This window comes from Phycodurus eques, chromosome 22 (assembly GCF_024500275.1).
Source record: "Phycodurus eques isolate BA_2022a chromosome 22, UOR_Pequ_1.1, whole genome shotgun sequence".
Lineage (NCBI taxonomy): Eukaryota > Metazoa > Chordata > Actinopteri > Syngnathiformes > Syngnathidae > Phycodurus > Phycodurus eques.
The window spans coordinates 6,085,745-6,099,295 of NC_084546.1; the positions used below are offsets into that span (position 1 = coordinate 6,085,745).

General features: G+C 38.3%; 1 protein-coding gene across 10 annotated transcripts in view; it reads left to right on the top strand.

The window, feature by feature from the left end:
• The window catches only part of osbpl8 (oxysterol binding protein-like 8), a 43,180-nt gene that overhangs the window by 17,440 nt on the left and 12,189 nt on the right, over window positions 1-13,551 (top strand). For 3 of the 10 annotated variants that reach the window (XM_061667269.1, XM_061667270.1, XM_061667265.1), the window contains 5 exons: window positions 1,729-1,765; window positions 2,400-2,573; window positions 12,182-12,255; window positions 13,054-13,134; window positions 13,341-13,442. In XM_061667269.1, coding sequence (XP_061523253.1) covers window positions 1,729-1,765; window positions 2,400-2,573; window positions 12,182-12,255; window positions 13,054-13,134; window positions 13,341-13,442 — 468 coding nt within the window. Of the gene's footprint in view, window positions 1-1,728; window positions 1,766-2,399; window positions 2,574-5,284; window positions 5,423-8,115; window positions 8,402-12,181; window positions 12,256-13,053; window positions 13,135-13,340; window positions 13,443-13,551 lie in introns of those variants that run through there. The other 7 variants (XM_061667271.1, XM_061667267.1, XM_061667272.1 and 4 more) reach the window with 6 other exon arrangements.

Genomic DNA, 13,551 nt, shown 5'->3' on the forward strand with positions numbered 1-13,551 from the left:
AATGCAACATTATTTAGAATACCATTTTTAGATTAGTGAGTGCACATACAACATATTCTTGTCCCCCAAAATTTTGCATTTCCTTCCGCTTTAACAAAATGTGGCCGTTAGTGTAGTTGACATTTTCTTCGATATTTCAACAGAATTAACTCCCAACATAATTTTTTTTTTTCCCCCAAATGCTGGCGGAAAAAGCTCTGAAAAATGTGGCTATGAGGTTTCAGCATAGATAGCTTGAAAATGCAATATGTATTTAAAAGATAACGCCAATCCTTCTGAGTAATTATGCATTGTCCTACGTGGTCATCTCAAATGGCAATTATTAAGTTTCTGAAAAGCCATCTGGCAAGAACCCTATTTTGAGTTATCAAATGTTAACAAAAAAAAAAAAGATATGAAGCCAGACACTAAGTCACTTAAGTATTGTTTCAAAACATGGAGGGCGTGGCCGTTACTGCGATTCATTTTGAAAAGCGACTACGTCGGGTGCTACCCTACAAATCTTCCGACTGTCACTGACCGTTCCCGTAATCCTTTCGCCTTATTGTTCTCTAAGCGCCTCTGAGGAGCGCTTGATCCTCTCAGCCAGTGGCTCTCAAGGCTTCGTCCAATCGCAACGGCGCGACTCGGGTGCTGCTTCCTGATTAACGGAGCAATATCCAATCAGTGGAATCGTTGGCTTTGTCTTTCAACGCGTCGAGCTGCCTGCGCTTGTTTTGTCTGTCTGAGTTGTTGGGAATCCTGACCGTGACCTCGATTTTCCGCCAAACACTACAGCCTTAATTAAGTCTTACAGCTTTTTGATAAAAGGTTGAGTATGGGTACACGTTTCTATAGTATGATTTGTTTTGACAAAATACGAAGATTAAATATGATTATTTCCTCTATAAACCAAAATATTGAACTAAAAATGCACAATTTAAGACCAGTTTTCAAGAGGAGATAGAGGTGCATCCAATCTGCTGCTTCATATGACACTGGCATGGAATCAGGAGTTCAGAACTTTTCAGACGGACTCTCACATTCCACAAAAACAATTAAAGATCAGCTCATGAAATGTAATAAAAGTCTACACACCCTGTTAAAATGCCAGGTGTTAGACCTAGATCATTTGAAACGTTTTCTACCATTAATGTGACGTATAACCTGCACAACTCAATTGAATAATGTGGTTGCACAAGTGTGCACACCCTCTTAAAAACCGGGATGTGGCCGGCGTCAGAAGTCATGTTCAATGGGAGTCAGCACACACATTTACAGTGCCTCTCGTTAACCTCAAATACATTTCAGATATAGTCTTCATATTCAAAGCCAAAATGGGAATTAAAAGCTTTGTCATCATATAGAACCCATGTCCTCATTTCACGGTCCATCACCTTGTCAAATTTTCTTTCTTCTGTTTGTTTTAGTTGAACTAATATCAGTTTTCCCATTTGTTTTGTTTTGTTGTGTGTGTTTCTTTTTGGTTGTAATCGTTGGCTGCGGCTTCTCCTGCTGTTGATGGCCACTGCACGCAAAATGCCACCGGCGCCATCCGGCTGACAACGCATGGTGGATTCCCTCCCGCTGTTTGATCTTACTTTCTCCCACACTTCATCCATTTCTCCTTCTCTTTCATGCGCTCCATTTTCCCCTTCTGTTTCTCCGCCCCCCTCCCGTCCTGCTTTTTTTTTTTTTTTTTTTTTTTTTTTCCCTCTCTCTCTCCTCTCCCCCCTCACACCCTGCTAGCACCCTGCAGACTTGAGAGAGATCCATCCCACCTCTGGTAAGCCACTGACATTTTTTATAGGAAAGGCTAAGAGCAATCATGGAAAGGACCAGTTTATATGCTGTATCCCTCAAATAGTGGCGCAATGCCTATATTAATCATTTTTAGAAATAAAGGCAAAAGCTCTAAACTATATTGGGGAATTTTTTTTTACTGCTGATGCTACTTACTTAAACTATGACCGTTGCATGTACACGTGACGTGTAGAACTGACATTTCCACTCTACGCAGTTCGGAGTATTGTTCCAAATACTGCTATACTTTTTAATATATAAACAACATTTTAATATACAGGTCTCGGCCACGAATAGCGAGACTTTGTGAATAATTGACCATCTCCTATAAGTGATTATAATAGCTTATTATTAATGGTTTAAACCATGAGTATAGCACAAACTATCATACCAAAGCACTTGGTAAATGGCTGATAGAATTTCGAACACTTAGAAAAACATACTGTGGATAATATTTTTGTTTGTTCATCAATAACACCAGGTTAAGCGCTGTAGAAAATGGATGGATGAATAATAATTTTGGTAAAGATTAGAAAAGTAATAAGTCATCCCTCTAATGTCTTTCCCCCATTGTCACCATAAGTGATGGTCACAGCCACATACGTTTGTATCTCCAGCAGCAGCCATAGCGTCCGGTGATGACGCCGTCTTTCTGACGCCAGGCAGGATGAGCCAGCGCCAGGTGAAGGAACGGGACAAGGAGAAGGACAAGGAGGCAGGCCTCCAAACACCCAGCCGGGAACATATCGCCTCTCCCTCCTCGCTCAGCTCGGGCGTCAGCTACAGCCACGGTATGTGTGGGGCTCATAAGGTGTGATTTAAAAAAAAAAAAAAAAAAAAAAACGAGTCATTTATGACTTTTTTGTCAAAAAAATAATTATAAAAAAGCATTTTTTGTCTATTGTCTGTCTAGCTATCCATATTGTTGTGTTAGTGCGCCCTCTTGTGGAATGCTGGTGTTGGTGGCTGTTTTGCATTGAAGTTCAGTATAAGATTTGTCATTTTAATTTAACTGCTTTATAAATTACCCTTAGTAATTTTAAATGTTAATATATAGTTTACCTTTCCATTTATGTATATTTCACCTGTATTTTATAAAATATAATAAATACAAAAATAAACATAATACAATATATTTGTTCCGTTTAATATATTTTTAAAATAATGTAGAATTGAACTATTAAATTGAATAAGATAAATGCATTATTAAAAATAAAGTGGGGAAAATATTTCATATAATTAATAGAAAAATGTCATTACTAAGGATAAGGCAGTTATCAGGTAGGAGATGTTTGCTTTTGTATCACTGCAGAGCTGGATTCTTTTATTATCCTGCAGAAATTGCATTTAAACTAATGTTTAATTATTAAACCAAATTATAAAAAAATAAAATATTGCAAAAGTGAACCTTTAAATAATGTATATACTCAGAATAAAATGAGAAAAATTATAATGTAAAATAATCATTCAACTCCATTATTTAATACAATTGGTGAAAAACTTGTTTTTTAGGGGCAACTTAGGCATTTATTTTTGTTGCTTTTTGTACTGATGGATAGAAGGCAGTAATATGCATTTTTAAGCTAATATAAAATTTTTCAAACAAATTCTAAACAATAAAATAGATGCATAAAATGTAAATACTTCAAACAAATTCAAAATCTATTAAATCATTGTAAAAATAAAATGTGAAGTCATTCATGTATTAAATTAATAAATCCTAAAACAATGACAACTATTAATAATGTAAAAGACTGAATTATTTATAATAGTTTATTACTACAATTACCTATTCATCGTAAGGCATTTATAGGTTGGAGGTGTTTAGAGATATATATACGACATATAGGTAACATACGTACATATTATACATACATTTATTCATATCTTAAACGAACATTCATTTTTATATTAATAAAACTATGAAAATAAAATATGTTGAAGCAAGCAGTAATACAATCAAATACATAATTGTAATGAAGCTATGTTGATATGTTGTAGATTTGAAGTTGTAATATTGTTTACCACAGCCTCTGTCACAGAACTATGTAAAGTATCGGATGCAATCCATTTTTTTAATTTTATGTTGCATTGAAAATATTCCCGCTGGGTGAAGATGATATAAAAATAAAAAAAGATAAAGTGGAATATCTTCTTGCACAAGGGATACAGAGACTTCACATAAATGACCGCACAATTAAATTATTGCACAGTGGAATTGTTGTGACTGGGCATGCGGCGGAAAGGTACGTGAGCCACGCCAATTATTTCTTCCAAGTGTCTCGAGACAGACTGTGGCGAGTGGGCGTACGGAGTTTGCGCCCATAACTTGCAGTGACGCTGGTGCCAGAGAATCCAGATGCCCCGAAATAATTCTTCCGGCCTTGCGAATCCGCTTTGTGACTCTTCTATGTCATGCTGTTCAAATGTGTTCTGATAGTTGGAGTGATATGCATTGATTGGAGAGCAAGCCATTTATTAAGAACGGGGGCCCTGTATTGTCTCAAAATGCGTATTAGAAAATAATAATCATACAAATAGCATCACATTTCCACAAAATACAATAATGGCACACGTTTTTTTTATATACATATATTGTGCATTTTTAAAATAATGCCAAAGAATATTAGATATTTTTTCATGAAAATGTTCTTTTCCAGATTTCTAGATGCATACTGTGTATACATGTGTACAGTGGTGCCTTGACTTATGAGTTTAGTTTGTTCTGTTGCCACTCTGGTAACTAAAAGCACTTGTATCTCAAACCATTTCCCCCCACAGCAATTAGTCCATTCCAATCCTCCATAAAACAACCCCCAAAACGGGGTTCTTTAATATGAAAAATGACAAATGACACTACATACCTTTTATATAAACATACAGCAATAATATCATTTAAATAGAACACAAAAGAACAATTTAACAGTTTGTGCATCATGATTTCATGCGGTCATTGTAAAGCTCCTTCAGGTGTGTGCACCTTGCCCACCAGGGGCAGTATAGTACAGCACACAAATACATAATATATATACACGAAGAATGACCGTCACAACTGCTCAGAAAACTGCAGTAATATGAGTCGATTTTCACAAAGAAAGAAAGAATGTATATATGCTTGTGAGTATTGTTACATTGTTTGTCTACGCACGTTCTGACTTCCTCATCTGTATTGAGCATGTTTTTTTTTTCCCACCCCCAGAATAGTTTACGTCATGACTAATCTTGACTCTCTTTATGACGACTCACCGAAGCAAAAATAAACCCTGAAAAGGCTGTTTGACGTGGCTTTTAGATGTGAATCGGTGGTCAGAGAAAATCTGCAGACAGGCCTGAGGTAAACGGCGTCGACGATGACAAAGGTGGCAGAAGAGCAGCTGGGGTCAGCTCGGATTTAAGTTCAGCTTCTGGGATTATGGCCCGTTACCTTATCCTCACCTGCGGCCAATCTCCTCACGGCGTTGCTTCTTTTACCTATGACCTCATCCGGTGAATGGCGAGAGTCCTAAGAAAGACGAGGCGGTGACAAGAGAAGCTAGTGGAAGTCAATTCGACGCCATGATGGAGAGTATGCTGGCTGCAGGCACGCGGCTATGCTTGGATGGCCGGAGGCTTGTCTGGGCTGACGCCGTGTGCGTCTAAAGTAAGCCAATTCGGAAATTACGGGAACGTTTCGACCTGGAATCAAAGCAAAAGTGTGATATAAAGAGGCTTCACTTGTTCAATTTAATCCTCAGTGTCATCTCATGGTTGGAAATGTTGTGTGGGAGGAGGCGCACTCAGTATAATTACTCATCCAGCGTTGTCACGCTTCCTGTTCCTTGAGTGGATGTGGACACTAGCAAGGTGGAAAAAGGCACGATGGGATGATCGCGTTCAAAAAGCTTCTTTGTTCCGAAGCTAATCCCTGGATTTACAGGGTCTACTTGAAGCCTTTTTAGTCCAAGTGGATGTGTTTACCTGCGTGCGACCACTTGTTTTGCTATGTCATTGTATTACTAAAGCCGCATGGTGGCATTGACTTTTAATCCTTTGCTCGCAAGGCGAGGCGGTCACGGCGAGGTCAATTTTTTATGTTATTTATTTATTTATGTATTTTATATATTAGCCTTAAAGCAGCTTCATTTTCCTATAGATCACAGAGGTTCCACTTCAAAATACACTAATCTCCAAGTACTACCATATTGAACAACATTAAAATCCAGTAACTAGTTGGCCAAGTTAAATGTTCATTAAAAATTCATTCATTCATTAAAGATCCACTTAAAACAAAGCAGAAGAAGCTGTCCTTAAATGATTCATTAAAATGGATTGCAAAAACAGGTTAAATAAAAAAATGCGCTCATGTTTAAAAACAGAGTAAATGCAAATGTATTGTACCATACTCAAAAGTTAAATACAACTGAACGGTACTTAAAAAATATTTTTAAAATTAAGATGTACTGTACTTGATTTGAAAAATATGTTGGCTGTATGCTTATCGAGGTTGATTCTAATATTGTTTGATTGTGTTTTATCTTATGAATGTTGTAAATTTTATTTGTGTTTAATGCAATCAATCCCACACTCAAACGCTAAAAAAATTTGCCATTAACATTTTTTTATGTGCCTGGACTTGGCAGATCAAATTTCCCTTCAGGGTGGAATATGCTGTTAACTTTATTTCCCCCCCCATAAAGTTTCTATGGCGGCACGGTGGGCCGACTGGTTAGAGCGTCAGCCTCACAGTTCCGAGGACCCAGGGTTCAATCCCCGGGCCCGACTGTGTGGAGTTTGCATGTTCTCCCCGTGCCTGCGTGGGTTTTCTCCGGGCACTCCGGTTTCCTCCCACAGCCCAAAAACATGCATAAATTGGAGACTCTAAATTGCCCGTAGGTGTGAATGTGAGTGCAAATGGTTGTCTGTCTGTCTGTATGTGCCCTGTGATTGGCTGGCAACCAGTTCAGGGTGTACCCCGCCTCCTGCCCGATGACAGCTGGGATAGGCTCCGGCACGCCCGCTTCTCCCTTGTGAGGAGAAGCGGCTCAGAAAATGGATGGATGGAGTTTCTGTGTTTGTAGTTATTATTCTTGTCAAAGCTTTATTGAATTGATAACTTTTCTCCCGTTTCAATCCAAATTCAAGCATTATTTTCTCACATTGGAAAGAGGAGAACCACCACTGAATAGAATTTCCCTGCAGGACTGCAATTGATTGTAAATTAAAATCTGATATGCTAAATCACATGATAATTTATATGAATGTACTCATAAAAGTGTGTTAAATTAAATATTTCAAAAACTGTTACATTAATACCTCACTCTCATGTATAATGAATCAATTATGGTTACTGTCAATATATATATTTTTAAATTATTATTATGTATTAAGTATGATAAATTACATATCATAAATTGCATGAAAAAAAACTAGTGTCGATCAAAATGCTCCAAAAAAAACATTTTAGTTGTGCATTGGATTTCTTATAGATGGTTGTTGTTGTTTTAGAGGTTGTCGTGGTACAAAATTGAATTTCACTGCAGAATTGTGATTGAAATTCAATAAAATATAATGAACAATTAAATTTGATACTATAGAGCATATATGTTTTACATGAATGCCTCTGTAAAAGTGGCGATCAAAACTCAGCATTATGTATAGCAGCATGTATATCCCATTTATTTTATTATTGATGTATTGGATTTTTTCATTGCGGTTGTAGTTTGCATTGTAATTAAATACGATATTATGAATTACATATAACAGTCCTGTACATATATATGAATGCAGTGTATGTAACAATGATACATTGCATTTTAGAACAAAGTCCGTACTTAGCATGTGTTCATTTTTTATCTAAAACACGACAAAAATGTAAAAAAAAAAAAAAAAATCATGAAATAAAACAGCCTTTGGAGAAATACTTAACATCAAATCTCCAATTGGCTTCCTATTATAAGCAGAGAAGGAAGCTGTATAAATATTTTATTCATTTTCGCACCATCTCCACATTTTTTAAAGTTTGTCATCCAGTTAAGCTGTTAAGAAAACAAACCAGATGAATGGTGGTGCTCCAAATGAAGTGCTCGTCAGCATACGATATAAGATGAGGCTCTTTTTTTTTTTTTTTTCCCCCCCCTCTCCAACTTGGATGCAGCTCTCCTCCCCATCCGGAGGGGAGTGAGTAGGAGGGGCCGTGAGGTACCTCCAGAGCGCTGCGTGCCTCGTCGCTCACAGTCGAGTGAGGGAGAGGGAGGGAGCTGTCAGCTGAGGGAAGCATCGAGGAAATATCGCACTCCACTCTGAGCTCTTTTGCTCTCTTCTCTTGTTTTGGTTCCTTGGCTCGACTCACCGTAGGAGCGCAGGGAGTCCCCCTTTCGCCCTCTGCCCTCGGGGTTTCGTCACCAACCTCCCCCTTACCTTCACGCCCCACCCGTCCGTCCCTCCCTCCCTCCCTCCACACCCTCGCCGAGGGATCGCCCGCCGGCCCCCATGATGAAGGAGGAGGGCCCGCTGGGGCGTCGCCGTTTCTCCACGTGCGGCGGCACGGCCTCGCTGCGACCACCGCACCCGGACGGACGCAAACTCATCCGCAATGCCTCTTTCGGGGGCTATAACGAGCTGTCGCCCATTTCACTGTCAGGTGGGTGTCGGAAAGGAAGTAGGGGTAGTCCATCCTTTAGTTGTGTCCTGTGATTGACACCTGTTTGTATTATTAGAGTGATGCTGAGTCATTACAGAAAGTGTGACTAATGTCTCGTAGTTCCTATTTGGTCAATTTGTGGCTTGGTTTGGTTGGATGTATCCAATAATATCTTTTAAAGCAGACGTATGGAAAACATGAGGTAAAGTAGCTATTTTATAATCATGATGATGGTAATCAGTATCTTCTGTTATTGCCATGGTAACCCAGGATTACTTTCCCGCCGGTGGACCGGCCAGGACACCTTTGATGCCGTGTTTGCTAACTTTGCCGCATGTTAATATGATTTATTAGTGTGGAGACTTGTTTTGGGATTGTACTAACTATCCTGATGTGGCTTGTATTTACCAAAGTTTTTATTGCGGGAGCACGAGATTTGTATACCCCAGATGCTGAAATGGTGAAAAAAGAAAAACAAGACTTTGATTTCCTAAATGTTCTGCACATTACTTGAACCAAAAATTTTAGCGTAACATAATTAACTGTCAATCTGGTTGAAGATGAACATATTTAGAAAATCTCAACAAAATAATTAAGATTATTTATGAATTAGCATTTTTTAATCATTATTAATTCGTTTTTTCAAACTATAATTGTTTTATTATTGTGTCTTACTTAATTATTCAAATGAATAAAAAACAAAATGGATACATTGAGAACTACAGTGGGCGAGCTCCATTTTTGTCATTTTGTGGGGGAGTGATTTAAAATGTTGTATCTGCTCTTACTGTAAACGCTCCTACTATTAGTCTTTAATCAATCTCTCAACCTGACGTTTTTGGGATGTTTTTTTTCGGAAGGTGAAGTGTGGTTTCATGGGCATGGCCATTTTGGACACGGGATTTGGCCCTGTGTTGCACTGATTAATGAGGAAATGTGCAAAGTGCAATAATGGGCTGCCCCTGTATGTCTATATTTCAAACAATATTCATCAGAAACAAATGCCTTTTCTCTATTACTTGTGCACTTAAAAATGACCCCCAGAAAACCTCTTTCTGCATCTGCTTTGAGCCAGTAGACGTCTGAGTCATTGTTTACTCCATCTTCTGATTTTGGATTGCTCACAGGCACTTTTTTTTTTTTGTGCAAGTTGACAGTTGGTGCAGCGGAGTAGCGCTTATTGCTCTGTCGTATTGTTTTGTTCTTGGAAATGCTGTTTTTATTGTACTCCGCCATTGCAGTGATTTCAGTTTCTCGGGCATCGAAGCAAAGATGAGGTTTGTGAAGCATGTTTGTTCGTACGCAGACAAAAAAAAAAAAAAAAAACAATGTACGCTGACAGTTTGTCGTCCTGGCACTGGTTCAACTCAGAATATATGGTCTCTGACAATTGTAACCCGGGAAGGGTATTTAACCTTTTGATGAACAACATATAAATATCATAAGATCAAATGAGCTGCATTCATTTCCCGGGTGATTTCATGCTGGCTGAGGTTTTTATGTCTATTTTACGCTTTAATACGCCATCTAGTCTTTAAATATACCTTGTTTCCGATGACCAGGGCTCATTATTTCAGTTTTTCCTTTCATACTTTATTGAACAAAACTGATTGTAATCTTTCTGCATCATGTTTGCGCACACGATGCTCTGGGATTCAAACGTTCTAGTCATTTTGTTTACAAATGCATGACTGCGGGCTGTATTCTGGTCTTCAGGACACTTTTAATACAACTTGATTAATCAGGCAATGTCTCCCTTTTTGTATGTACAACACGTGAACTGGCAAAAGAATTGGACGCTACAAATGCGTCTTTTGAAAAGGTAAAATGAGTGGACACTGGACAGCGTGTCTCTTTGTGGTTGATAATGACACATACAACCCATACAACCCATACAGAAGTCAGCATGACACATCGTATCGACCATCCCCCCCCCCCCCCCCCCCCCCCCCAAACAGGAAGGCATTTGCAACAGTCTAGAAGAACTGAAGTGGGTGATTATTAAAGTATTTTACATTATAAGGCAATATTCTTATCACAGCATTCAGTGGAACTATGCATCCAGCATCAGTTCATGTAAAAAGTTGCGTAAACAATACTAAATGAAATCAAGCGGCAGATATACTGTATACATCCGACTTTTTTTGTTGTCTTCTATTATTAAGTTCTAGTATGTTAATAAGAATACATACACCACATTGTATAAAAGAATACAATCACAGTCCAAAAAATATGTATACATCTTTTAAATGAACTAATTGCAAATTTATATTCATCCCTGCAGTAAAAACGAAAATAATTCAAAAGCTGTCCAAGCTGTGTCTTGTCTTGAGAGCACGCAACATTGGATGCCACCCACAGAGAGGGTTGGTTTCCATTTTCCCTTTCGTGGAGATGCCATGTTTTTTTTTTTGTTTCTTTCCAAGACATCTGCCAAAATAATAACGAGGCAGTTGGCGAAAATCCCACACAAGCCAAATTGCTGTCAATCTGCTCTCTAGCAACATGTTTTCTTCACTGCATTGTCATGCTTTAAAGATAATTGGCTTACCTCGCATTTTGTGTACATTGAGGTGACCAATGGCGGATGGTGTTAAATGACTGGAATCTCGCTCTCACGGCTTTCTGCTCGACTTAAATTCATGAAGCGACGTGTATGCAACATCCAGGCGTCATGGTTATGTGCGGCGTGTCCAAGTATCAAGTAGCGTTTTAAGGCAGACTCTGACCTTATTTATCCCCCCCCCCCCCCCCCTGTGAAATCTATCAGCGGTGTTGTCGCCATTATCTCCTTAAGGACAAATGTGAGTTAACGAAGAAGAGCCAGTCAGGCATCTGAGAACATGGAGCTTTGATTGCAAATTGATACATTCAATGCATCGCAGCATACTTAATGGCTGTATGTGGCAGTTTTAAAAGTGGGAAACTTGTAATTACCCCCGGCTCTCTTTATGCCCCACTGTGTGCATTCAATTATGGAGGAAGGGGATGCTGAGTCATGCCATCTCGCTGCTATAAGTGCGTGAATTGCCCTTGACTTGTTTACCGCAATAGGTTGGCATGGGGATGTGCGTCAACTGGGCGCAGATGATCTGGCGGGACCACACGTGTACTTAGCCCATGTGAAAACAACCTTTACTAAGGACATTGTATTTGTATAATCCTTTTTTTGTTTTTAATTCCTGGAGTTTTAATTCCTCAAAAGTACATTTAACATATTATAAGCCTCTGTACCATTAATCAGGTTATAAGCATGAACACTGCACTTAAATATAGCCTGTACTTGAATAAGGATTCAATTAAAATGTATTTCAAGTAAGTTAAATAAAAATTGTACCGAGATAAATGTTTGAAAAAAAAAAAAAACGTTCTGAAAGATTAAATGCCAATATATTGTGCTTGGTTATGGTTATATAAAACTGAACTGTACGTAACAAATATACTCTACTGGATTGAAAAGAAAACTACAATTAAGAAAAGTGTTATTAAATTAACATTCATTTACTCATTGAATACACTAATTACGGATACCCTGTGGATGGAAATACAATAATTTGGAAGCCATGAAATATTAACAATCTGTTGTCACCTGCTTCCCTGACACGGAGTCTTGATGTGCATTTCCTCATGTTTTTATACTTGTATATATTTGTTTGCCTTTTCATTGTTGTTTGTGGATGTCCACATAAAAATAGCAGTGCCATAGTGTACTTGTGTCACATGTCGAAAAATGCTGACGGTGTGTCGATTGACTTTTTCTTCTTTGCCTTTTCATCGCAGGTTTCGAGAGGGGGAAGGAGGATGTTTTGTCGCTGCCTTTGAAAGAGGATTCGCTTTCCATATCCAAGAGCAAGGTGCACATAATGCAGACTCATCGCGGCAATCCAAACATTTTTAAGGAGACCCCTTTTGAAACTTGTTAATCTCATGCCACTATGCAGGCGTACCTTATGAAAGAGGTTTTTTTTTGCTCCTGTGCTGGCATTTATTTTGGGCCTTATTTAACCCGACTTAATGATCCCTTCTCCGCCGCGTATGTCTCTGGGCTGTAATGACTCCCAATTGGCTTGCGTAGCGAACTGGCAGACGCATACCTACACTTACAGGAGGCCTTTTATAGGTCTGATTCAGCTCGCTGTGTGCTAAGTCCGGGCTAGTGTGAAAAGCAAGGCAAAAGCAGATGATACTTATTTCCCTTTTCGTTTGTACTTTGTTGGATTATTTTTTTATTTGACTGAAGTTTTGTTCATGTTTTTATCATCATTTAACTGTTAATTTTCATTATTTTACCTTTTGTTTATTTACATAACTTTTATTGTTATTTCAATAAATTTGTATTATGTAGTTTTTTATTCACTGTTGTTATTTTACTTGAAATCATTTTTTTTATTATTTAACTTTGTATTGTTTTCATGGAACTTTGTATTTGTCGAGCCCCCCTCCTCTCAATTCTCTGCATAACATGCTAATTCTGATTCTTAGATTATATGTACGACTTTACCCACTGTTGAAAATGGAACTCTCAAACAAAAAGAGCAATACTGAGTGACACTTAAGTCAAGTTCTATATTAAAGTAATCCACATCCCTGACCTTTTTTTCCATTTAATTTCAATTAAATGTCTCCTTGTTCATTGTTTGGTGCGTTTGTAGTCGGAAACCAAGCTGTACAATGGCTCCGACAAGGACGTGTCCGCGTCTGGAGGCAAGCTCACCAAGAAGGAGTCCCTCAAGGTAAAAACTGCCCTCTAAATCTGTTTGCACATTATCCGGACACACATAAGACGCCAACGCGTTATGTGAAGCCTGATAAACCAGTGATCTCATAGGCTGTCCTGTCATTGGAAAAACATGTTGACATAATGTGTTTCTCCATTTTAAAGGCAAATGACTCCTTATTTAATAATTGTATTGCCTATGTCTGTTGATGCTGTCTGTAGGTCCAAAAGAAGAACTACAGGGAAGAGAAGAAGAGGGCGACAAAAGAGCTGCTCAGTACCATCACTGACCCTTCTGTCATTGTCATGGCCGACTGGCTGAAGGTAGTAACAAGCCAATTTTTTTTTTATTATTATTTTTTATCCGATAGATGCAAAAAAATAAATTGAACTTTCGCGTCGGGAATAAAGTAAATAAGTATTTGATGGTTGC